General features: G+C 40.0%; 1 protein-coding gene across 1 annotated transcript; it reads right to left on the bottom strand.

The window, feature by feature from the left end:
- Positions 1 to 5772: 5772 nt before the first annotated feature.
- Positions 5773 to 6487, bottom strand: LOC125906516 (uncharacterized). Its single transcript, XM_049605570.1, has one exon. It carries the CDS (start codon positions 6440 to 6442, stop codon positions 5924 to 5926), a length of 519 nt encoding a protein of 172 aa, XP_049461527.1. The 5' UTR covers positions 6443 to 6487; the 3' UTR covers positions 5773 to 5923.
- Positions 6488 to 25019: the final 18532 nt, after the last annotated feature.

The raw sequence follows: 25019 nt of genomic DNA on the forward strand, positions 1-25019 counted from the left end.
TACCGTTTGTGTACGAAAATCCAACCAAATATGCATTAGGTCAGGTTGCAGTACTGGTCCGATGGCTTGGATGTCGTTGAGTGAAACTACACTGCTGGATTTTGCACTCGCATCAAATACTACACGCAATTTGGTGGTGGTTGAATCAGGTTTGATCACACACGAATGCGGTATCACGTAGCGTACCATATGTAGTTCATTCGCCTGAACTGACGTCATATGTCCCATTTCCAAATATTCACGCATGAATTTCCGGTATTCATCGTAAGTAGGCTCATGCCGGGATAACCTCCGTTCGAGGGAAAATAGTCGTCGTTGTGCTTGTTCAAGAGAGTCTCCTAGCTGAGTCAACTCCCCCCGTAGAGGAATTCGAACCACGTAGCGATCATCTTCAGCACGGGTTAAGTGTCTTTTGAAGTGTTCGTCCAGGTCGAGTTCTTGAGAAATACCACTGATTGTTGAGATCGGAGTGATCTCCTCAACCTTCCAAAATTGCTCGATACATTCCTTGAACTCATCTCCACACTCCAAAGAGTTACAAATACGCATGTACCGATTGGACGAATCAATGTTGCTCAATGATCCCCCTACTAACCAACCAAATTTGGAATTCAGAAGCCTGAGGCCATTGGATAACTGACGAACGCCGGAACGAAGAGCATCAAAGAAGACTCCAGCTCCTAGAATAGCATCAATCGAACCAGGATAACTGAAGCGGGCATCAGCAAGTGATTTCATGGGGGGCAATTCCGATTCAGCATACTCGATTACTCGGGTAGGTTGGTCATTTAGTCCAGGAAGAAGGTACAGTATCGGACAGAAAGATAGGGCATTGGTTTTTTAACGCACCGTGCACCCGTTGGGCCAAGTTTATGTGTGGTTTGTATGTGTTTGTGTGTGTGTGTATGTGTGTGTATGTATGTATGTATGTATGTGTGTGTGTGTGTGTGTGTGTGTGTGTGTGTGTGTGTGTGTGTGTGTGTGTGTGTGTGTGTGTGTGTGTGTGTGTGTGTGTGTGTGTGTGTGTGTGTGTGTGTGTGTGTGTGTGTGTGTGTGTGTGTGTGTGTGCATGTGTGTGTGCATGTGTGTGCATGTGTGTGTGTGTGTGTGGATGTATGTTTGAATGTGTATTGATGTGTGTGTTTGTTTCACAAGTAGGTCGTTTCGGATAGATTTGTAAGTAGCTTTTTTGTGTTTTGGGTTAGGTTTTTGGTGTGATAAGCAGGACCACCGCCCTCGCGATCAGTGTGTTTTCGATATATTAACAATGTTACGGTCTTCTTTCGCCGTGCTCTTCTGAGGACGTCCGGTTGACTTGCGCGTTTCGGTTGTCCAAGCGCGTTTCAGTTGTCTAAGCACGTTTCGGTTGTCCGAAGCGCGTTTGCCACAAAAGTGCGCGATCGTTCCATTACGAACTCGATCCTTTTGCGCTTAATGCCAGCAGCAGCCATTCGCTTTTACATATGGCGCTGATGATCGGTACAACGTTTACCTCGACCCATTGTTACTAACATTGCTTGCTTGGACCGTCAAGAACGCGCTGGTTAAAAAGTTGGACACGGCTGATCCCGTGCTCTGCCTGCGTTCTACTTCTATACGCGATGAATTACATCGTTTGGGAGCAGCGAAAACATCGCATGGATAAAAACTATCAACGAGTATGCGAGTTAGCGTCTTCCCTTCAAAATCGAGAAAAGAATACTGCCGCGTTCATGAAACAAAACGCCCATTGAAAAGAACAACTGCGCGCCAGCTCAATGCACGCACAAAGTTTACCATTCGCACACAACGTGCAACGCAGAGATGCACGAAGGCCTTTCAATGGCGTGCACTGGAGAAACACCTGTGAGGGAATGCCGAGTTCATTGCTATTGTGCGCGTGTCCATTTCGCACCGGTGTCGCATTCACATTCATGAAACAGAACACCTGCGTTTTCGTCCGAGGAACAAGCGCTGCTGTCGATGCAAACTTTAGTTTTTATCCAAGTGTAAACGCACAATGTTTCACATGATAACACACATAATATGAATAATTTCAACGCAATATGACATCATGGCAAGCTATATTTTTCAGACACAAACCCGCGCACTTGCAAATACTCATTAAAAAGCACACTCTCTTTCTACTACTTCACACACACACACACACACATACACACACACACACACTCACACACACACACACACACACATACACACACACAAACACAAGTAACGTAGCAAAACAAGTGCACGGTGCATTGAAAAAAAAGGGTCCTATCTTAATGTCCGATACTGTACATATTTAATTGGCACCGATACGTGCCATTTGTGGTAGTAATTGAAACTTGTGTTATTATTATTATTTATTTAATCTTCAACGGGCCGTATGGCCTAATTAAGATGTAACAGTTCAATATAAAAAAAAAAAACCTAGCAAAAACAAGATTTGCATCGCAATTCACTGCGGCCACGGCAAAAGCCGGAGACATTCCTTGAAGCACTGAGTTGAGATGTCGAAGTCGCAGCAATCCGAGACAGTGTTGAAGACAGCCGACATGCGGAACATAGGGTCAGACCGACCAGCACTGGAACGGGGTTGAGCGAGCCGTAGAGTTTCTCTGGACCTAAGTGTTCGGGATGGTGCATAGATATCGACTCGATGCAACAAAGGCGATGAGTCGATTGAGCCATTTAGCAATCCAGCGATGAAAGAGCACATTGCATTGCGTCTTCTAACCGAAAGAGGTTCAAGGCCTAGAAGACGGTACCGCGCAGCAAACGGAGGAAGATTATTGCGATCCTGCCAGAGAATCGCCTCAAGTCGAGCAATTGAAGAAACGTTAGTTGGGCTCCAGACTACGCACGAATATTCCAGAACCGAACGAACGATACAGTTGTACACAGCTTTGATGCACATGGGGTTGCGGAATTCATGAGTTGTCCGGATAACCACGCAAAGTAATTGATTTCCTCTGGCTACAACGTCATCGATATGCTGTTTAAAGTTCAAACTAGAGTCAAGCAGAACGCCCAGGTCTTTGGCATGATTCTGTCGATTAACTGCAGTGCCGTCCATGAAGTAGGTCCCAGTCACTGGGCTCCTGCATCGACTAAAAGACACACAGTAGCATTTCTCGATGCAGATGGTCAGTCCATTACGCTTGCACCACGAACAGAAAATTTCGATGCAGTCTTGCAGGAATGTACAATCACCTGTGTTGTGAATAGGCGCAAAAATTTTTGCGTCGTCGGCAAACAGACTGATACTGTCGGGAGGTAAAGCGAGGGTAACATCGTTGATAAACAATATGATGAGAAGCGGGCCAATATTGCTTCCTTGTGGCACACCCGAGCTGCTGACTATTTCTTTGGACATGTGCTTATCAATTTTCACGATGTATGTGCGATTAATTAGGTAAGACTTAAGCCACTGTACGAGCGGGCTGGGAACTCCTAGCTTATCGAGTTTAGCGAGAAGAATTGCGTGCGGAAGAGAGTCGAATGCTGCTTTCAGATCTGTATAAATTGCATCGACTTGAGCTCCGGCATCAATTTGACTAGTGCAATAGGTTACAAATTCAACCAGATTCGTGGTAGTCGACTTTTTTGGCACGAATCCATGTTGATACGGGCTTAGGTAGCTGCGGCATGCATGTAGCAGATTTTTGTATATCACTAGTTCGAACATTTTGGCAATGGCACACAAGGATGTAACACCCCGGTAGTTGATGGCATCTGTCCTGTCGCCCTTTTTGTAAATAGGAACCATCCAAGATTTCCTCCATGTTTTGGGAAAGTAGCCATTGGCTAGCGATGCATTGAACAATTTTGCAAGGATAGGTGCTACTGTCGTTTGACAGCGTTTCAGCACGGTAGAAGGAATTCCGTCGGGTCCAGGAGCGAAGGAAGGCTTTAGTTGCGCTAGGGCAGATAAAACGATCTCACTGTCGATGAAAGGAGTGCTCATGTTATTTGCGCCAGACGGAGTGTTGACGAGAGCAGCATCAATGGTATCGGTATCATTCATGGCCGGTGAAAAGCAATCTGCGAAGCGATCCGCGAAAAGGTTGCACATTTCATTAGTGTTGGCACTTGTTGCTCCTTTGTACGTAATGGATTTCGGTGTATGCGTGGATTTTGTTTTGCTGTTGTAGAAGCGCCAAAACGAGTCAGGCCACCTGCAGAGGTTACGTTGAATTTTACTCAAATATCTGCGATATCGAAACCTGTTATAGCTGCAGTATAAAGAGTGCGTGTCAAAGTAGATCGAGCGAGATCTTTGGCAGCGGCGCGTTTGGTAGTGACGATAAGCAGCTCTTTTTACACGTTTGAGTCGTTTGAGTGTGCGGTACGCCCAGGGGGGGTTAGGTTTAGGACGCTGAACTGGGACGCATACAACAAAGGTTTGCAGCATGAAGGACGAGATACGACGAGGACATACTGCTTCGTCAAGTGAAATAAAATTGGAACAATGAAAGCTATTGTTAAACATTGATATCATGTCGTTCAGTTTCACATAGTCAGCTTTAGCAAAGTTATAACGATAAAATGCGGTTGTCGTCGAGTTTTGTCGAGTCGTCGAATTGCGTCGGGTCGACGAGTTAATACGTATATTGAAGTCAAACGCCGGATGGTAGGAGTCAAGAGGTACAAGCGGAACAACACTTGGAAAGACAGGCGAACACAATTTAGCTGCAGCATTGTTAGCGTAGAGCAGGTCAAGCATGCGTCCGTGCGAATTATTGGTGTGATTAAGTTGCACTAATCCGTTAAATTTAAATCCATCCACAAAGGTGTTGTTGGCCAGTGAGCGCGCAGTTGGTTCATAGTGCGTGATTGATGAGTATGCTGGCGAGGACGAAGGATCAGCTGTGGACCAGCTTATGCTGGGCTGATTGAAATCGCCAATAACAAACAGCAGATCCGAAGGCTTTATTGTGAGAGTGAAGCCGCTGATACAATCATGTAGAGAGCGAAGAGTCGATATCTCGGAGCTAAGCTGCGGTGGAATGTATACTACCATGACGTACAGATGTGCGTTATTGCAGGTGACGCGCACACAAATATACTCGAGAGAACGATCACGGGAAGGTAATTCTATCGACTCGTATGCGTTAGAAACGGCTAGCAAAACACCACCACCGCGAGAGCTAGAGCCGCTGAGAGAGCGATCACAGCGGTAAACAGAGAAGTTGTTGTTGAAGAGAAGAGCAGATGGAATGTTGTCAACAAGCCAAGTTTCCGTGAGGGCGATGAGGTCGAAGTCAGCCTCCGATACAGCTAAGTGAAATTCTTTTGTTTTAGTACGCAAACCTCTAACGTTTTAATAATATCAGCTTAAATACTTAGCGGTAGCGTTGTCATTGTGGCGGTTGGATAAAGCGGGTATACGGTAAGTCAATTGAGCTGCGTTGTCAGCGCATGAGGCTTGGCGTGTTTGTTGCGTGCAATGAGTGGTACTTCATCTAGTTGAGAAAAAAGCGATCGATTGTAGACTGGTGCAGGTGCGGAGATGAAGCGCGGTGGTTTTGGGGCGGTCCAGAAACAAGTGTTGAGTTGGGTGCTTCCAAGGTATCATTCACCGGGGGGTGACACTGTTGTGATGATGTTGTTTCAGGACCAGGTGGAGTAGACGTGCGTGCTGCTAAACGGTGAGTCATTGGTGTGCGTGTGGTGTAGCGGTGATCAGTACTAGTAGCTGGTGTGCGTGTTGTAAAGCGATTTCGGGTGGCTATAGGAGATGAGGTTTGGTGGTCGTGTTGACGGGATGGAAAAAACTCACGTACACCGATACCGACGGGCCAAGTGGATGGTGTGAGTGCCGCATCTCGAAGGATAGCCGGGACTCTCACTTTGAATGAAAGCCAATTCATGCTGTCCACACTAACCCCTCTTCTCAGCAGGCAATACGCTATAACGTCATCGGTGGCTAAGCGACGCTTTACAGAAGCGACCACTTGTTCCACAGTAACGGCCGTTGATAAGCGGAATAGGCGGATCCAGATCCTATCTGTGAATGGCTCACGAGGTGCAGCTTGAAGCGGTGATGATAACGATCGGTTCCCACCAGTTCATGCGGTTGTGTAGGTGCCGGCTGGACGCCAATCGTGGTGTTGGTGTATGCGTTTGGCGATGACGCGGCACAAAGGATGTTACCGCGACTGTTTACAATTTTGTTTACACCAGGAGATGTCGAATCCTCGATTATGCGCCTCCGCTTTCTACCAGTAGCTGGTCGAGGATCAGAGTTCCGATTGTGAGGCGTGGATGCAGTTTGAAGGAGGGCAAAACCACTGCGAACTTCGGCGACAATAGGCTCAACGAGCTTGCCAATAGCTGCTACAGCTGAGTTGAGGGCGGCTTGGAAACCGACCTGGTCGCCTATTTCTTTTACCGAACGGCAGCGCGGTATTTTTAAGCATGTTAGTGCAGCCAATGCAGCTCCAGTGGAGGTCGACATTGGACAATACTGCGTCAATCAGCTCGGGGGGCAATTTGCAACAGCCGCGGTGGAACGTAGCGTCACAATATGCACGACTGATGATGCAGCCGGTGGCCTCTAGCGGTTCAGCACACGAGAAGCAAATAGCCGCCATCGCAAAATCACGCGTAATCACAGCACAACACTGCTAAGCCGAGCAGGAAAAAACAGCAGGAAACCACATTTGCTTTGCAACTAAACAATTCGCCAACACGCAACGATGATGTGAAGCAGTTTAATAGTCCGTAGAATAGGCAACAATGCGATGCGACGCAGAAAACACAAGAAAATTACTGAAAAATCACGGAGCGCGACGAAAGTGCGGCCGAACAGTTAAACGTCAAACGTCAACGTCAGAACCGCTGCATGGTCTCCTCCAGTGGTGTGTCGTATGCAGATAGATGGCACAGCCGCGGACCGACTTTCGAATGATGAGTGTTGGCGGTGACAACCCAACCAAAATGAGTTTCGACCAGCCACGGTTTGCCTCTACCGATAGAGCGCTTGCGACCGAAGTGGAGCTCCCAGAACGTATCGCCTCCGATGACGATGTCGATTTGCCCCGGACTGTTAAAGGTGCTGTCTGCCAATGCCACGTCCGGCATTTTCCATGAAGAGACGTCCGTTGGTGATGTAGGGATGTTTACGGATGGCGTGTCCAGAACCAAGAAAGTCATCTCCGTTGCGAAGGGTTGTGTCTTGGACTGAACGGTAGCGACGATGGAACCCTTGATCTGCTGTACTGCATTGCCGATGCCCGATACAGCCCTTGCTTCATGGGTGCTCCCGTAGTCATCCTTGATCTGGATGTTTGCCGTCGCCAGAAACACATTGTCTTCATTCGACTGAGCTGACAATGTTACCGTTGCGGGTGGAGCATAGGGTGATGAATGGTGTAGAAGTGTATGATGACGCTCACGACACGTGCGACATGAATAATCCGACTTGCACGCTATAATTTGATGATTGCTGCTCAAACAGTTGCAGCACAGTCGTTTCGATGCAGCAGGAGCCGAGCTGTTGTTGGTCGATTTAAAGATTTGGATACGATCTTGCACGAAGTCGATCACATCCTTATATTTGTCCGTCGTGAAGTGCACGGAAAGTTTCTCCCAAGCTAACAATGTCTCTCGATCCAACTTCATCAGCAGCATGTTTGACAGGGGTGTATCCCACGAGTCAACCGGTTCATTCAGCTTTTTCAACTCGTTGACAAAGCGGGTGAATTCATCCACCAGGTGAGTGAGCTTATCAACGCACACCAATTGCACTCCCGGAAGGTAGTGCAATTTGCGATAGTATTCGCGAATTAACAGAATCGCGAATCATCACTCGAATATTTCGCCTGGAACCGTTCCAGCGATTTTATGTTCTCTAGGGCGATCCTATTTTTCAGTTGCACTGCTTTAATTTTCTTATCCATTGCACAAAGAAAATACTGCGATATCATACGAAAATAACGAACAAAGCGATGGCGCGAATTTCAAAATGATAGCGTGTAACCGACCGTTGTCCTTGATGCGGGGCGATATGCGATGGCGGGAATTGTCACGGAATGACTTGCACACTTGACAACGAATACCGAATTCCACTCTTGATGCAGAATGAAATTTATTTCTTCTCCGTATATCACGATCCGGTTCGAAGGACCAAAAATGTGAAATATATTCACGAAAATTGGCTGGCTGTGATATTTGGAGGAAATTTGAATAGGAAAGTGTACACCTTTATCGCATGTCGGTTTGCAACTGTATATTCGTTTGTCCTTTTTTGTATATAATAATTCATGCAGTTCATAATTCATGCAGATCGAGCAGTTTCTAACGTCGAGTAGTTTATAACCTAATCGTAGTTTCCTAACGCTTTGTTTCATGTACAATTCAAATTAAAGTTCGAAAATAATTATTCAAATTCCAACAATATTCGCAACCAAGTCGGTCCAAACGGTAAAGTAAATGCTCGTTAAGTAGTATTTGAACCGTTCAACTGACCATACTATGGCTAAAGCCTCTTTTAGGGTATGAGGGTATCGTTGTTTTGTTACCGTCAATGATTTGGAAATACATGCTATTACACGAGGTACACCTGCAGAATTGCAGAATAAAATGATGATGAATTTGCAAGAGCTCTTAAATGTTTAGTTCTCTCTGCTCTACGAATAGTGAATCTTTCGAGGAAATTGATGAGGCCTAAGAAGCTCTTTACTTCTGATAATGTTTCTGGCCGTCGAAACCCATCAATGGCTTTTCTCTTATCTTCGTCGACTCGCCACCCATCGCGAGAAAGTAAGAAACCTAAGAATTTTACCGTTTGTTTACCGAAAACGCATTTACTGGAGTTTAATAACACATTGTGTTTCTGTAGACGTGAAAGTGTATAGCGAAGATTATCGTCGTGTTCTTCCTTCGTATTGCCGAATACAAGGATGTCATAAAGATAGTTTACCGTTCCGGGGCAATCTGCAAGTACAACTGTCTGAAGTATTTCTTGAAAGATATCAGGAGCATTGCACAATCCAAAGGGTAATCGAATGAAGCGGTAAGTATTGTTACCTGAGAAAAAATTGGTTAAATATCTGCATCATTCATCTAGCACAATATGGTAGAATGCATTAGTCAGATCTATAGTAGAGAACCAACTAGCTCCATTAAGTTTTGATAGAATTTCTTCCAACATAGGCATTCTAAATGGGGTCCTCATAATACATTTGTTCGGGCCCCGTAAATCGACTATCAAACGAATGTCTTGTTTACCTTTCGGAACAACTAACAGCGATGAGCAAAAAGTTTTATCCATGCCGCTAGTCACCTTTTCAATTATATTAGATGATAGAAGGTTTTCAAGTCGATTTTCAACTTCGGTTTTGAATGCGGGGGGAATATTTGTATATACCTTTCTAGATGGTGGCAAGCTTTTATCATAAAAAAGCATAACTGGAGGTACATTGAATTTTGAAAAATGTTTCAACACACCTACAGCATTTACATCTCCCGACTCTATTTTGTGTCCTGTCCTATGAGAGCCTACAATGGGAACGCTTAAGCCAAGCTGTAACACACTGTATCTTGTCGCAGTCGAAAGCCCTTCTTCTTCTTCTTCTTCTTCTTCGGTGAGTGAGGATGTATTCCCCTACATTTGACGTTTCAAATGTATTCAAGGTTTTACCCACTCTATATTTTAACCTGACCGTTGTCATTTGGTTGTTTTTTTTTGTTATTCTGTTTTTTTTTCTTGACTTCATTTTTGTCTTTCTATGCTATTTTTTTTTGTATTTTTTAAATTTCTATTTGATTTTCCTTCATGAATTTGGTAATTTTTTTAATTTCATATCCTGATTTTTGTTTCCATCTTTCTTTTAATCTATCAAATGTTATGTCTCCTCTATTTGTTTCGTATTTTTTGCAGTTAAAAACCATATGCCGCCCTGTATTTTGTGTTTGGCATATTTGGCACAATCCTGATTCTACTAATTTCATTTTGGCCAGCCAAAATGGTGACAGGTCGTGTCCTGTTAACAATTTGTTTATTGTTCTCACTTCTTCCGGGTTTATGTCAATATCTTTTTCCCACGGTATCATTTCAATTTTTTTTTGAAATGCCTGGAATTTTGCTCCTTTGTTTTGACATTGTTCCTCGTACCAGATTTTTGTTGTCTTTATCATTTCTATTTTGTATCTTTCGTACGCATCTACCAATCTTATTTTGTTTTCTGTTGTTATATTTGAGATTGTTCCTTCTCTGGCTAATCTATCCGCACATTCGTTTCCATGTATTCCTACATGTGCGGGTATCCACCATATTTTTGCCTTTAATCTATTTCCTATTTCTATTATATTGTATATCGTTTCTTCAATTTCTTCCTCATCTTTGGCTTTTTTCAGGATATCACAGCTTGTTAAACTATCCGTGTATATTGTTGGTCTCTCCATCTTTAGTTCTTCTGCCGTTTTCATAGCTATTTCAATTGCTGTCAGTTCTATGCTTGCTATGCAAGCATCGTTATTTGCTTTAATGCTATGATACCAGTTTTCTTGTCCTTTCTGTATGTATATTCCTATTCCGTTTTTTTCTTGTTGTTTACTCCCATCTGTAAATATGTTGTTTCTTTTTTTCATTTGTTCATTTATGTTCTCTAATACTATTTGTTTTGTTACTTGGTTATTCCTATTTTTCTTCTCTTCTATCTTGTTTTTTATGCTGGTATTTATGCTTACGTTATGTTCTATGTCGTTTATTTTACTTATGGCTATGTTTTGTATGGTACTTCTGTTCTCTTTAAATAATTGTTGTTGTACTGTTAATGTTTTCTTGTTTGTGTTGTTTCGTACTGCATTCAACAGTTGTTCTCTTATTATGGGGCTAACTGTGTAAGCTTTGGTCATTTCTTTGTTTGCTATATATTTACACCTTATCTCTAATGGGATTTCTGCATTTATGGCATGCAGCGAATTAATCGGTTGCAGTTCTCGAGCATACTGCGAATTGTAGCTCTATATATATTCCTTGCTTTATCTGTTCCTAATCCTCGATTTTTTCCACACAGCGCTTTGAAGACATATAATCTGTCTCTTGCCTTATTTTTTATATCTTCAATATGTTTTTTGAAGTTAAGTTGTTTGTCTATTGTTATTCCCAGATATTTGTATGCCGTTACGTTTTCTATTTCTATGTTATTTATTTTTAATCTGACTTTCTGTTTTGTTTTGCCCATTATCATCATTTTTGTTTTGTTTATGTTCATTTCTAATTTTAGTTCGCTTATTGCCCTTTGGAATTCTATTATACCTCTTTGGAGTGTTCTATTTAATAGTGTTATATTTTTATCTGCAGCCACTATAGCAAAATCATCCGCGTACTGTATTAGTCTAATCTTTGGTATTTTGTTTATCCTACTATGTATTTTTCTTGTATAAATATTAAATAATGTTGGGGACATCACGTCACCCTGTGGCAGTCCATCACTGACTAGTTTTTTGATTATTTTTTTATTACATTCTAATTCTATGGTCCTATTTTTTAAAAATTGACTAATCCAGGTTATTATTTGGCTATTCATGTTTGTCTTGACGAGTTCTTCTATCAGTATTTTTAGTTTTACGTTATTATATGCGTTTTCGAGGTCTGCAAAGATAATACCTATTTTTCTCTTTTGTTTTTTCTTTTTTTGTATCCAGTTTAGTAGATAGTTTGCGCACATTTGTGTTGATTTATTTTTTCTGAACCCAAAAGATCTGTCTGGTAGTATTTTGTTTATTGTACAGTGTTTATTTATTTTTTTTAGGACTGCCGAATTGCCTACCTTCATCATTGTATTGATTAATGATATGAATCTATAATTTTCTACCTTTGTTTTGTCCCTGTTTGGTTTTTGTATGGCTATAGTTTTTATTCTTTTTAGCTCTTTTTTTATTTTCCCTTTTTCCCACATCTCGTTTATTTCGTCCCTTATAATTTTAGATGTTCCTGGGTGAATGTTTTTCAGCATTTCGTATGTTATTTTGTCTACTCCGGGAGCTGATTTTTTCTTTTTGTTTATAATTTTTTCCCACTCTTCTTCGTCTATCAGCTTGTTTTCGTTTATGAATTCAGGTATGTTTATTGATTCAATATCTATTTTTTCATTTTTTCCATATGTTTTTCTGAGAAGTTCTCTCGCCGATTCTTCGTTGTTGTGGATTATATTTTCTTCTCTTATACTTTCTTCTTTACCTTCTAACTTTTTAACTAGCCTCCATAGTTCCTTAGTCGTGGTGTTTTTATTTATTTTTTCTATTGAGTTTTTGTAGAATTCTTTTTTACTCAATTTTATTTTTCTTTTTAGTACTGCTTCATTTTTTTTGTACTCTATGGCATCTTTTATATTTTTTGTATTGTTGTATATTTTTCTTGCTGTATTTCTGTTTTTTAGTGCCGTTTTAATATCTTTATTCCACCACGACTTAGGCTCATAATTTACCTTAGTTATATTTTGTTTAATTATTGTTTCTATTTTTTTTTTGTTATTTGGTTAATTGTTGATATTTTATCTATTTTAAGGTTTTGCAAGTTTTTAATTACTTTTCCCTTATTTAGTTGTGTTCTTTGTTGTTTCTTCGTTTTTTCTTTTATGCATGCTTTTATTATCCTGTGTTTGCTGCTTCCTATTTGTTGTTCTATTATATTTTTTTCTATCCTAGTAAATAAATCTTGAGTGATTATGGTCAAATCAATTGAAGTGTCTCTCTTGTTTGGATCTTCTGATATGCATGTGTTTTTTTTTCATTTTTTAAAATTAAGAAGTTTGTATAATCAAATTCTTCTATTAATTTAGTTCCTTTATTATCGATTTTTTTGTCTCCCCAAAATGTATGGTGACAGTTAAAATCTCCCATTATAACTGTTCTTCTGTTGAATATTGAGTTGATTTGTTGTGTTATTTCTGTTATTTCTTGTATAGTTGTTTTTGGGCTCATGTATATCGATACTATATTTATACTACTTTCTATTACCTCTATTGCTACTATTTGTATGTTTTTTATCCTATTTCCTATTTTTATTTGTTTAAATTTCATACCCTTTTTTATGATTATTGCGCTTCCGCCATATCCATCTTCTCTGTTTTCTGTAATAATATTATATCCTGATATTTTTGTGTTATCTTTTCCTTTTATCCATGTTTCTTGGATGCATGCTATGTTGATTTTCTCCATTTTTATTATGTGTTCTATTTCATCTTTGTTTTTCATAAAGCTTTGTACGTTTGCTTGTAAGATATTTCAGTTGTTCATTTAATTGATTATTTTTGGTTTTTTTTTACTATTGTTTTTTTTTTATATTGTTTTTTTATGGAGAAAAGGGATATTATACTATATTTTGTTTTTTTCGCTCTTTTTACATTTGTTTAATCTTTTTTTTCTATTGTTTTTTTTCATGTTGCAGTGGGATTAGTTCACCGTTTTCATTTTGTATTAAAATTTGATCTAAGTCTAGTTGTGCCACGTCTATGGGCGTGTTCATTGATATTCTAGTTTCACTGATGTGAATGGGTTTTTCTGTATTGTTAGTGTTTACTGTTTCTTCTGTTGTGTTATTTTCTTTTTGTGTGTTTTCTTGTGTTTTGTTTTCTGTTATATTTTCATTATTTTTGTTATTTTCTGTATATGTTGTGTTTTGAATCATTATTTTTTTTGAATATGTTTTTTATTACTCTCTGTTTGGCTTCTATTTTCTGTGTTATCTGTTATTTTTGTTTTTTGAGCGTATGTTTGTCCGTTAGTGAATATTCGGGCATTGTGATCTGCGTATTTTTCTTGCCTCTCCGTATGTTATTTTATTAACTGTTTTTATTTTTTGTATCTCCATCTCATCCACAAACACTGGACATTGTTTGTCAAGTGTATGGTGATCTCCTCCACAAGATACGCATTTCAGGTCCTTGCACTCCTCGATGTGTACATTCTCACTACATTTGGCGCATACTTTTTCTCGTCTACACACTTTTTTGGTGTGTCCTATTTTTAGACATGTTCCACATCGCATTGGCTTCGGTATGTATAGTTCTACTTTTAACGGATACCAACCGAAATCTATTTTTCTAGGCACCTTGGTCGTATTGAAAGTAATTACTGCCGTGCGTGTGTTTACTACTTTATCATTAACTTTTCTTTTTAATATTACTACTTCCGTCACTTTGTCCTCGGTGAGGCCTTCCATAATTTCGTTTTCGGTGAGGAATTCGATGTCCGGGCACCTTATTACACCTTTGCACGCATTTAGTGTGGGATGTTCTTTCACTACAATTTTTGTTTCGTTTTCTCCCACCCCTATTTTTTTAGACGTTTAAGTTTTTCCGCATTTTTGTTTGAGTTCACTCTCACTAGTAGTTTTCCACCTCTTATTCTCGTAATATTTGCATTGTTTTCTCCAACTATCACATAAATTGTCTTTTTCACTAAGAATGGGTTTGCACGACTTAAGTCTTTGTCTTCTTTTTCCGCTTCTATCACCAAAAATCTTTCTTCCGATTCGTTCACTTCACTTATTTTCCTCAATTGGGTCCCTTTTTTTATTTTCCTTCTAGGTTCCTCTGCGGATCCTATTTGGAAATCTACTCCTAATCCACTATAATAGCTTGAGAGGGAAATTCCCCCTCCGGGGTCGTTGACCCCCATCGTTTCGGTACTTCGTATGCTTAGTGTCCTTTTTCACTTATTTCTTTGATTTATTTCGTCCAATTCACAAAATATCACTCCACGTGTTTCTATCTTTTGTGCTTTTGGGTTCACTGTCCTTGTAAACTGTCTGCTCAAAATGGCACGTGTGGTTCCTTCAAGATGCAATTGGTTTGTGCAGTCGAAAGCCCTAAAAGTGGTTTTGCTCCTGGTATGACATAAAATTTTTCGATTGCGGAGGGCCGATCATGGGAAATAAACAATTCAGCGAGGATTGTAGCGATAACTGAAATAGGTTTACTTGCATCATAGGCCCTCAACGGTTTATGGGTCCCTTTTTTCAATGCATAAATTGGATGAGCAATGGTATCTCTCATTATTTGATCGAAAACATTATCACCGACAGTATTCACTTCGGCCCCAGAATCTATCAAAAACTTAACCTCAACACCAGCTACTGTACATGTAATTGATCCTGCGCTTTATATTCCATTGAAATCCAACCCGCGCATTGATACCTTTGTTGGGCTGACGAAAATATTTGGATCCGATAGCTTACTTGAGCTAGTTGGTATTGAATAATTGCTCGTATGCATGTTGATATTATAAACTGCTGGAATTAGTTGAAGAGTTGTCTAAAATGATACAAAATGCCGATTAATGTCTAATTCAAATCCATCAAGTGAAAAGTTTATTAATTTCTTCTGTGCACAACTACTATGTCATTGATTCATTTCTTTGATCAAAACTTACAGCTTCCTCTTCTTGGTCGTTGGACGCAACTGCTGCGATTTTCCTAATTTTAGAAGCGGGCGAACCATCTCGATCTCTACCGGTTTCACGTTTAACACGATATGACGTACATGCTCTTTGAATATGCCCTTTAGCTCGGCACAAATGGCAAAACAGTGATCCGGTTGATGGCCTGTGCTCGTACAACGCCAGCACGGTTTAGATGAAGACGAAACGGGTCCACTCATGCGTGAATATCCTCCGCGGCTACGCGGAAAATATCCTCTGCCTCTGTAGCCGAATGTTGATGTTCGAATCTCTCCTCGGCTCGAACCCGGAACACCATACGACACCGCCAATACATTTGAAGCTTCTTCCGTAGGATACTTCTTGCTAAAATTTTATTCTGCTTGTTGTTCAATTTCGACCGTACGCACACGGGCCAATAACTCTTGTAAAGAGTTTCCTTTGCAGCTTTTCGGGCTACTTCGCGGACTTTACGGTTTCTGGCATGGTTCTGTAAAACATCTGCTACAGTCTCGACAAGTTGGTCATGAACATAACCGCATAGTTTGGCAATAGTTGACACACGACGCACATGTTTTAGGTCAGTTTCGTCCTTATTCTGCGGCAACGATCGAAGTTTCTGCCGCTGGAATAGTAAATAATCCCTTGAACCAAAATACTCCTCAAGGCGATACATTGCATTGGAATATGGCTGGGTAAGTGCATCAGGACCGCCTTTATTAGATGTGTTGTCCAAGATGTCAAGCAATTTTGAGCCCGCTTTCATTTTAAAAATGTTTGCCTTCGTCGAATCTTCCTTTATTCCTGCTAATGCCATACCCGATTCGAGGATCTCACGCCATCTATTCAAGGAAATTTTGTCAATTTCCTCCTCTCCGTCTAAGGCTTTGCATTCCCCAAATTGTAGCGAAGTAAATGAAAGTAAGGGAAATGCTGAAGCTTCCTCTATTCCTGGTTTGGACGAACGCACACTATGCTCGACGTCATCCTCCACCAACCACCCGGAATCCCGCAAGTTTCTTGGCATAATTGCAACTTTATAAATGTTATCTCCGTAGTTTAATTGACAAGCCGTAATGAAACAATATGCAATTAGATTAACAACGCGACTTTTGTGTAATCAGGAACCTTTGTTCAGTTAACACGTTGATTCTCGTTTCCGCCATTTTACCGCGTCGCTTGACATTACTCACACCATCACCGTCCAAATAGACATACAGCGACAACGTCGCGCGCGACAAACAGTAGCTCAATTTTGAAAACAGAGCTACTCGTCGCGCGCGACAATTTTGCTTCATCCTAAATAATCGAATTACAGGCGGTCCCCGAGATACACGGTTAATGGGGACCAAAAACGGCCGCAAAATACCGCGTATCTCGAATTTCCGCGTAAGTCGAATCTCGTGATTTCCAGCTAAAATATCACAAATTTTCGTGTAATTTTGCAAGTAGGGGGTGGTTTTAGTCACTTTATGAATTATTTGATATGATTTTGACTGAATATAACAGTTTTAAACCTTTTGAAAAAGTTTTTAACATTGGATCGAAACGGACATTATTTGGCATTTGACAATTGATATGTCAAATCAGTACAATTTGCTCAAAGAACTGTCAAATTTAGAAAACCGCGTATCTCCGAATCCGCGTATAAGAGGTACCGTGTATCTCGGGGACCGCCTGTATCTAGTTTTTTTACAAGCCAGATTAATGCCAAATGCAAAAAATAGATTTGAACACATTTTAACCTATTTTTGTGTATTTTCAAATAAAAAACAAGTTGGTTGACTGAGTCAAATGAGCTACTTTGATCTACACCGAGTGAAATTTTGAGCTATTTTTCGTAGGGCGCGACGTTGTCGCTCTATGTCTATTTGGATGGTTAAGTGTGATCTCCCTTCAGAAACGGTGGAAACCGCTAATCTGAACCGGTTCGTTGATGATAAACTTAACCCTTACCACCGTGTGTAACATGAACGTGGGCTAACCCTACATATTGTATCGATTATCATTAGTTGATTATTATTATTTTTATTATTATAATTATTAACTTAAGTATTATTTATTTTTGTTGTATATATATTAGTGTTAGGTCATACGATTCATTTCACGACCCGACCCGGAGTCGGGTGCAAGCCAGACAGAATCGATTCCGACCCGTGGGTGCAGCGGGTGCGCTAGGTCGGAGTCGGAATCAAATCCGACCCGCGGGGGCAATGAGTTCGGGTCGACCCGATAGATCAGTAGAACTCGTTGCACCAACGGGTCGGAGTCGCTTATGCTTTCTCGCACCTACTGTTCTATCGGGTTAACCCGAACTCATTGCCCCCGCACCTCATTTCTCGCACCTACCGGAGTCGTTGCACCCACTGAACCAACTTGTACCTTTCGGGTCGACCCGAACGACTCGTTTACGGATGGCTCCGACCCGATAGGTTTGGGTCGACCCGCCCATCAATAATATATATATATATATATATATATATATATATATATATATATATATATATATATATATATATATATATATATATATATATATATATATATACTCATTGCCCCCGCGGGTCGGATTTGATTCCGACTCCGACCTAGCGCATCCGCTGCACCCACGGGTCGGAATCGATTCCGTCTGGCTTTATATATATATACATATATAGATATACATATATATATGTATATATATATATATATATATATATATAGATATGTACTTGAGGCACACCTGCCCTTGGCTGGGGAATTGCCTACGTTCTTCACGTCGGTGCACTGTAAGATTGCACGCATACATGTACGCCATCCGCACAGTCACAGTTACCATCCTCGTCGAGTGACACATTAGGATTGTGATAGTGGATGTGAACATCATTAGATGCGTGCGCGGCTGATCCTAACACACTAACGGCGGGTCAGTTGCAAATCAGAGGTACTTGTGTTCGGATCAATACAACAATAAAAATTGCTCTCGCTTTATCCATAACTATATATATATATATATATATATATATATATATATATATATATATATATATATATATATATATATATATATATATATATATATATATATATATATATATATATATATATATATATATATATATATATATATATATATATATATATATATATATATATATATATATAATTTTTTTATTAATTCCTATTGGAATGTGCAATAATATTTACGATTGCATCGATCCTATCCTACTTGTATATTTGTATATTTATTGAATGATCGACGGACCTCAAAAGCCCTCTCGATATATGTAAGGGTACAATAGGAATAAAACATAAATAGTCACACGCTTTACAATAACACAATAATAACTACAATAACAATTACAAGCACGCTAAAGATTCTGGCGAGAGGCGCGAAGTAAATTAATGCGACTCAACACATTTACCATCGTCATGCCGGGCTCATACGCATCAGATTCCGCATTCAGAGCAAGACATATACGCAAAAACGGGTCTCGGGAGGCGAAGGCGGTCCTTGTCTCTGGGATAGCCAGCATCGCCCGAGGGCGGAGAGTTCTTGCGGGCACGTACAGCTGTATCGACGAGAGCAAAACTGGACAATCGATGCTACCATTGAGAAGCCTAACGATAAAAGCCAGCCTAGCATTTCGTATTCGGTCGTCGAGTTGGGGTAACCCGAGCAACAAACACCTTGTTGTGTAGTCGTTGTTGCTGCCCCACGAACGGAGCGCGAAACGGGTAGCCCTACGCTGGATGGACTCCAAGCGCGCAACCCCCCGAGCAGAGGAGAGCCACCACACAACGCTGCCATACTCCAGCACTGATCGAATAAGAGCACAATAAAGAGTTTTGGTGCAGATTGGGTCAGAGAGCTCGCGAGTCATGTTAACGACTAAACCTAACAATTAACTGCATCTTGTCACAACGTGATCAAGGTGTTGCTCAAACGTGAGTCTCGCGTCGACGAGAACACCCAAGTCCTTGACACAATCGACTCTCTGCAAAGTTTGCCCGTTTAGCGTGTAGTCGAAATGCACTGGAGAGCGAGAACGGCTGATGGTGATGTGTGTTACCAACACAAATGGTTAAGGAGTTTCGCGTGCACCAGTTATCGAATTCTTCTAGTGAAGCCTGCAGTATGCGATGGTCGTCTGGTCCCTGGATTTGCCGAAAGATTTTGGTGTCGTCCGCATAGAGCAGGTGATTATCCGCAGGAAGGATCGTGGAGACATCATTTATATAAAGGACAAATAGTAAAGGTCCCAGATTGCTGCCTTGAGGGACGCCAGAAGAAGCACGGAGGGATCTAGATAAATGGGGCCCCATCCTAACGGAATAAGTGCAGCCCATTAGGTATTAACTAGGGGATCTGGGAGGCCAAGTCTGTCGAGTTTTGCTAGTAATATGACGTGAGATATCCTATCGAAGGCGGCTTTTAAATCGGTGTAAATGACATCTACTTGAAGGCGAGCATCAATGGATTTATGGCAGCTGCTGACGAATTGCATAAGGTTTGTGGTTGTTGATCTGTTAGGGACAAATCCGTGCTGATTCGGGCTGATGTAATTGCGGGCAGAGGCCAGTAACGGTTCTCGCTGAGTAACGCTCATTCTTGCAGCCTTTCTTATGGATTGGTGTTAACCATGAGACCTTCGAGGAGACAGGAAAGGTGCATGAACGTAGTGATTCCTCGAAGATTTTTACTAGTATCGGAGCAATCGACGCAGTGCACTTTTTCAGGATCACTGCCGGGATGCCATCAGGGCCGGCGGTGTACTTATAACACTGTTGCATCGATTTTCGTTGAAATGTGCATTAATGTGGTTTGCATCGATCCTCACGAAGGATTGCTTCGATACTTATCCTTCCACACTTTTTTTTTTAAGTTGCATATGCTTTAACATATGTTCCTGTTGGAATGTGCTTTAATGTGGTCTATTGCATCGATCCTCTTGGAAGATGTGCCTCAATATTTAATTTCATTTATTTTTTGTGTATCATCAATGCCTGGTGGAATGTACTTTAATGTGGTCTATTGCATCGGTCCTCTTGAAGGATGTTCCTCAACACTTCATTTCCATTTTTTTTGTGAAATATATTCACTAAAGTGCTGGACTGTGATATTAGCTTGTATAAATTTGATGAGATTGAAAAGTGTGCTCCTTAATCGCCGGTCTGTTTGCAACTGTATATTCGTTTGTCCCATAGTTCATTACATAATTCATTACAAAGTTCATTCGTGTAGTTCGAGCAGTTCATTTCATGCAGTCCTAATTAGTCAAGTAGTTTTATCTATATCCTATGGTTTAGTTCCTTGTAATTCCTGGGTGTTTTCCTATTTGAATTCATATTTGAAATATTAATATTAACCCAAAATCCAACATTTTTGTTATATCGGTTCCTGGTGGAATGTGCTTTAATGTGGTCTACTGCATCAATTCATACAAGTATGACCGTTTAATAAGTAAAATTTTGCGTCAGCACTATAAGGCACTGAGTAGGAAAATTATTATGTTAATGCCTTTATTAATTTATTATTATTATTCTTCTTCTTCTTCTTTGGCTCAACAACCGTTGTCGGTCAAGGCCTGCCTTTACCTCTTGTGGGTTTGGCTTTCAGTGACTAATTGATTTTCCCCCCATAGCAGGATAGTCAATCCTACGTATGACGGCACGGTCTATTTGGGGCTTGAACCCATGACGGGCATGTTGTTAAGTCGTACGAGTTGACAACTGTACTACGAGACCGGCCTATTTATTATTATTATTATTATTAAATTAACTTATTGATTAATTGATTTGTTTATATATTTAATAATTAACTCGTTTTATTATATTTTGTTTTATTTTACAAATCGCTTTATTTATTTTATTTCTTATAAACATTTTAGAAGAAATAATTTATTGATTTATTTATGAAGTGTTGACCTAGTTCATACAGTTATTTATTATTTTGTGTTTAGTTTTGTTCATTGTTCCTAATTTATGTCTTGTTTTACTATGATAGTAAATACTACTTGTATTTAATGCTCATTAATCTCTTACAACGTGTTCCTCAAGTAACTTTTTTCATTTTTTATTACAGACCCCTTCAGGAACGTCTAAATCGTTTATATTGTTCAACACTTGCTAGTGTGCGTATCTTCTTCATTGATATAAACAATGTCACTGACACATACCCACCACGTTCATCCATATTCTCACTTGTTTCGGAAAATACGCAATACCCACAATAACCAACCAAATCCTTATATTTACCATGCGTAGATTCGTCCAACTGCGCCATTGTCGTGATCTGGCCAACCCGCCATCCTTTAAAGCAACCTTTCGGATTCAAGAAATTAAGTAACACACGGTGTCATGCTCTTCCGTTGATTAATCCAACACGACTGACGTTTATTCCCATTTCCTGTCATCTCGAATGATCTTTCACGCTCGTCCTGTCTCTCTCTATCTATCAGCACTTTTATACTTTCTTCTACGTCGTTCACGATAAAGAACTGCTGCAGGCGATTTTCATATTCGTCGAAATTTTCACCAACGACGAACGGTTCCATGTGGCCAAACATTGGCATTGCCATTTTCATATGCCTTAAGCCTGACGTTGACGGCTTTGGCTCTTCCCCATTGGGCATCCTAAGTTGCCTCTGCACACAAACACAACACTACAAGGCACTAATCTCAGACACAAGATTGATCGACTTATTGACCGACTGATAACGATTTGATCCGACGTTGATCAAAACGAACGACTGATTAGAGAGAGGTTTCACACATTTTACCTCGTCGCCAAAACTGTGTTATGTTTTACTGTGCTTTATTCGACGTACTGTCGGGGAATGATTCCGAAATGAGGACTGAGCCCCTTTTATACTAATTCTAACAATAGAGTATTAATGTGAGTACGGACTGTTTCTGGCTATTTTATACTAATATATCCCGCCATGCAATTGACAGAGATTTGCGAGGGCGCGCGAGGGCTCGCACGCCATACAAGTTCACCGCCCCAGAGCCCTCGCAATAAAGAGCTTGCGAGCCTAGGTAGTTTTTTCGCCGCTAGTTTTAGCAGTTATAATTATAGCACCCCACAATTATACAGAACAGGTATAACATTGCAAATTATAGCTTACTAAACACCTAAATTTTAAAATTTTATTTTGAAAAAATCTACAAAAATTTAAATACAGTGGAACGTCGATTATCCGGGCAGCTCTGGACCGGGCGTTTGTCGGTTAATCGATTTGCACGGATAATGGTCCAAGAAATGTCAAATTTATATAAAAATTAAATAATCTACAGGCGGTCCCCGAGATACACGGTACCTCTTATACGCGGATTCGGAGATACACGGTTTTCTAAATTTGACAGTTCTTTGAGCAAATTGTACTGTTTTGACACATCAATTGTAAATTGTCAAATAATTTCCGTTTCGATCCAATGTTAAAAACTTTTTAAAAAGGTTTAAAACTGTTACATTTAGTCAGAATCATATCAAATAATTCATAAAATGACTATAACCGCCCCCTACTTGCAAAATTACACGAAAATTTTTGATATTTTAGCTGGAAATCACGAGATTCGACTTACGAGGAAATTCGAGATACGCGGAATTTTGCGGCTGTTTTCGGTCCCCATTAACCGTGTATCTCGGGGACCGCCTGTACTAGTTTTATGATTAATTCACCTTGAATCAATCGATAAATCGTTAGTAGAATATTATTTTAATCAATAACTATAGGTTTAACAACTGCTCATCAACAAAAATAAATTTCGAATACACCACTAGACACTACAGAGCTGCACAAAAAACTGGTTGCCCACTTGACTATCGCAGCAAATGTTCACTGTACATTTGAACAGCTGTCACATTTATGCGCACGGTTAAGCCGCCCACCGGTTAATCCGCCTCCGGATAATCGACGTCCTACTGTAGTGACCTTTTCGACAAATAATACAGCAAAACAATAATAAATGAATAAAAATTCAATATTTTAAAATATTTTTAAAATATCTTAAGATTTCGAGCAGATGATAACACCCCAACTGACATTTTATAGCACGAATAATCGGGAATTCGAGCAAATTCCCTTAAACTGGAGCCTTAAACTTCCCTTAAACTGAACTAGTTCAAGGGAATTTAGAAAAAGTCCTTTAAAATCAACTGTCCCAATTGACATTTTCGAGCACGAATAATCGGGAATTCGAGCAAATTCCCTTAAACTGGAGCCTTAAACTTCCCTTAAACTGTACCAGTTTAAGGGAATTTAGAAAAAGGCCTTTAAAATCAACTGTGATGCGGCTTTTTCGTTGTGTTCTTCTAGATTCGCTCGAAAATGATGTTTCCTATCGTTATAGTTGGTCAGGTAGCCATTTTATACTTAAATAATATAGATTTTTTATAAAATAACGTCACACAAAATTAGCTTTTGTTTTTCATCAAAAATCTAAGCTATGTGTGTAAAATGAGCTCGACGACATCGTCAATCGATAAAAGCAAGTCTAGTTTACGAACTCACCAAATTTTAGCGCTTTCAACACACTTCATCACACACAAATCCACAATTTCAGGCGTATCGAGTAGTAATCGAGCAGATATGGCAAAACAATTTCGAGCAAATGTCACTTGGGGTGATACGGCTTTTTCGTTACTTTCTTCTAGATTCGCTCGGAAATGGTGTTTCCTATCGTTATAGTTGGTCATGTACCCATTTTATATTTTAAAAATACCCATATTTTATAGAATAACCAACACACCAAGTCTTGGTGCTTGCAACACACTTGATCACACACAAATTCACAATTTTAAGCGTATCGAGTACTAATCGAGCAGATATGGGAAAACAATTTCGAGCAATTGTCACTTGGGACTAGGAACCCTCGCAATGTTTGACGGGATTGCAAATTATAGCTTACTTAACACCTAAATTTTGAGATTTTATTTTGAAAAAATCTACAAAAATTTAAATAGTGATCTTTTTGACAAATAATACAGCAAAACAATAATAAATGAATAAACCCTAAATATTTTAAAATATTTTTAAAATATCTTAAGATTTCGAGCAGATGATACCACTTGCAACCCTCGCAATGTTTGACGGTGTCGTGATCGATGGACATTTTTCTTCACTTTTATCTATTTTTTTTTACTTTTATCAAACTTTTTCTTTATTTCCTCGCTTTAAACCTCCCCACAACCTTGCTTCTATTGATCAACCACAAGACTGACGTCCGTCTTCCCCAACTTCCTTTACTTTCCAGTTTCGCCCGGCCTGTTTTGCGCTTGACGCTCTTTCGCCCTTTCAAGCAAATTGCTTGATTAAATATTTTCTTGCAAGGCTAATTCAATTTTTGTTTTGAATATTATTATTAACCGTTCCTATCAGTATTACTCCTTCTCATTCAACTGATATGTTAGTTCATCACTTGCTTCCTTTTTTTATTTATTTTTTTATTATTATTTCCCTGTCCTATCTCAATCCCTACAGACGGGTCGCAATATTTGACGGGTAGTGGCAATAAAAAATATTTTTTTCAATTTGCCGAAATCTGTCTCGAGTTTTCGGGTCTCGACACACACACACGCACACAGCGGAGGAAAGTTACCGTGTTATGGCATTATGACCAATATTGACATGATATGAAACCGTTGTGCACGGTGTTGTGTCTCT

The sequence above is a fragment of the Anopheles coluzzii genome, chromosome 2 (genome assembly GCF_943734685.1).
Source record: "Anopheles coluzzii chromosome 2, AcolN3, whole genome shotgun sequence".
In the NCBI taxonomy this organism is placed as follows: Eukaryota; Metazoa; Arthropoda; class Insecta; order Diptera; family Culicidae; genus Anopheles; species Anopheles coluzzii.

Coding starts and splice junctions, on each gene's coding strand:
- LOC125906516 (XM_049605570.1), bottom strand. CDS start 6,442: ATGTCGACCTCCACTGGAGCTGCATTGGCTGCACTAACATGCTTAAAA.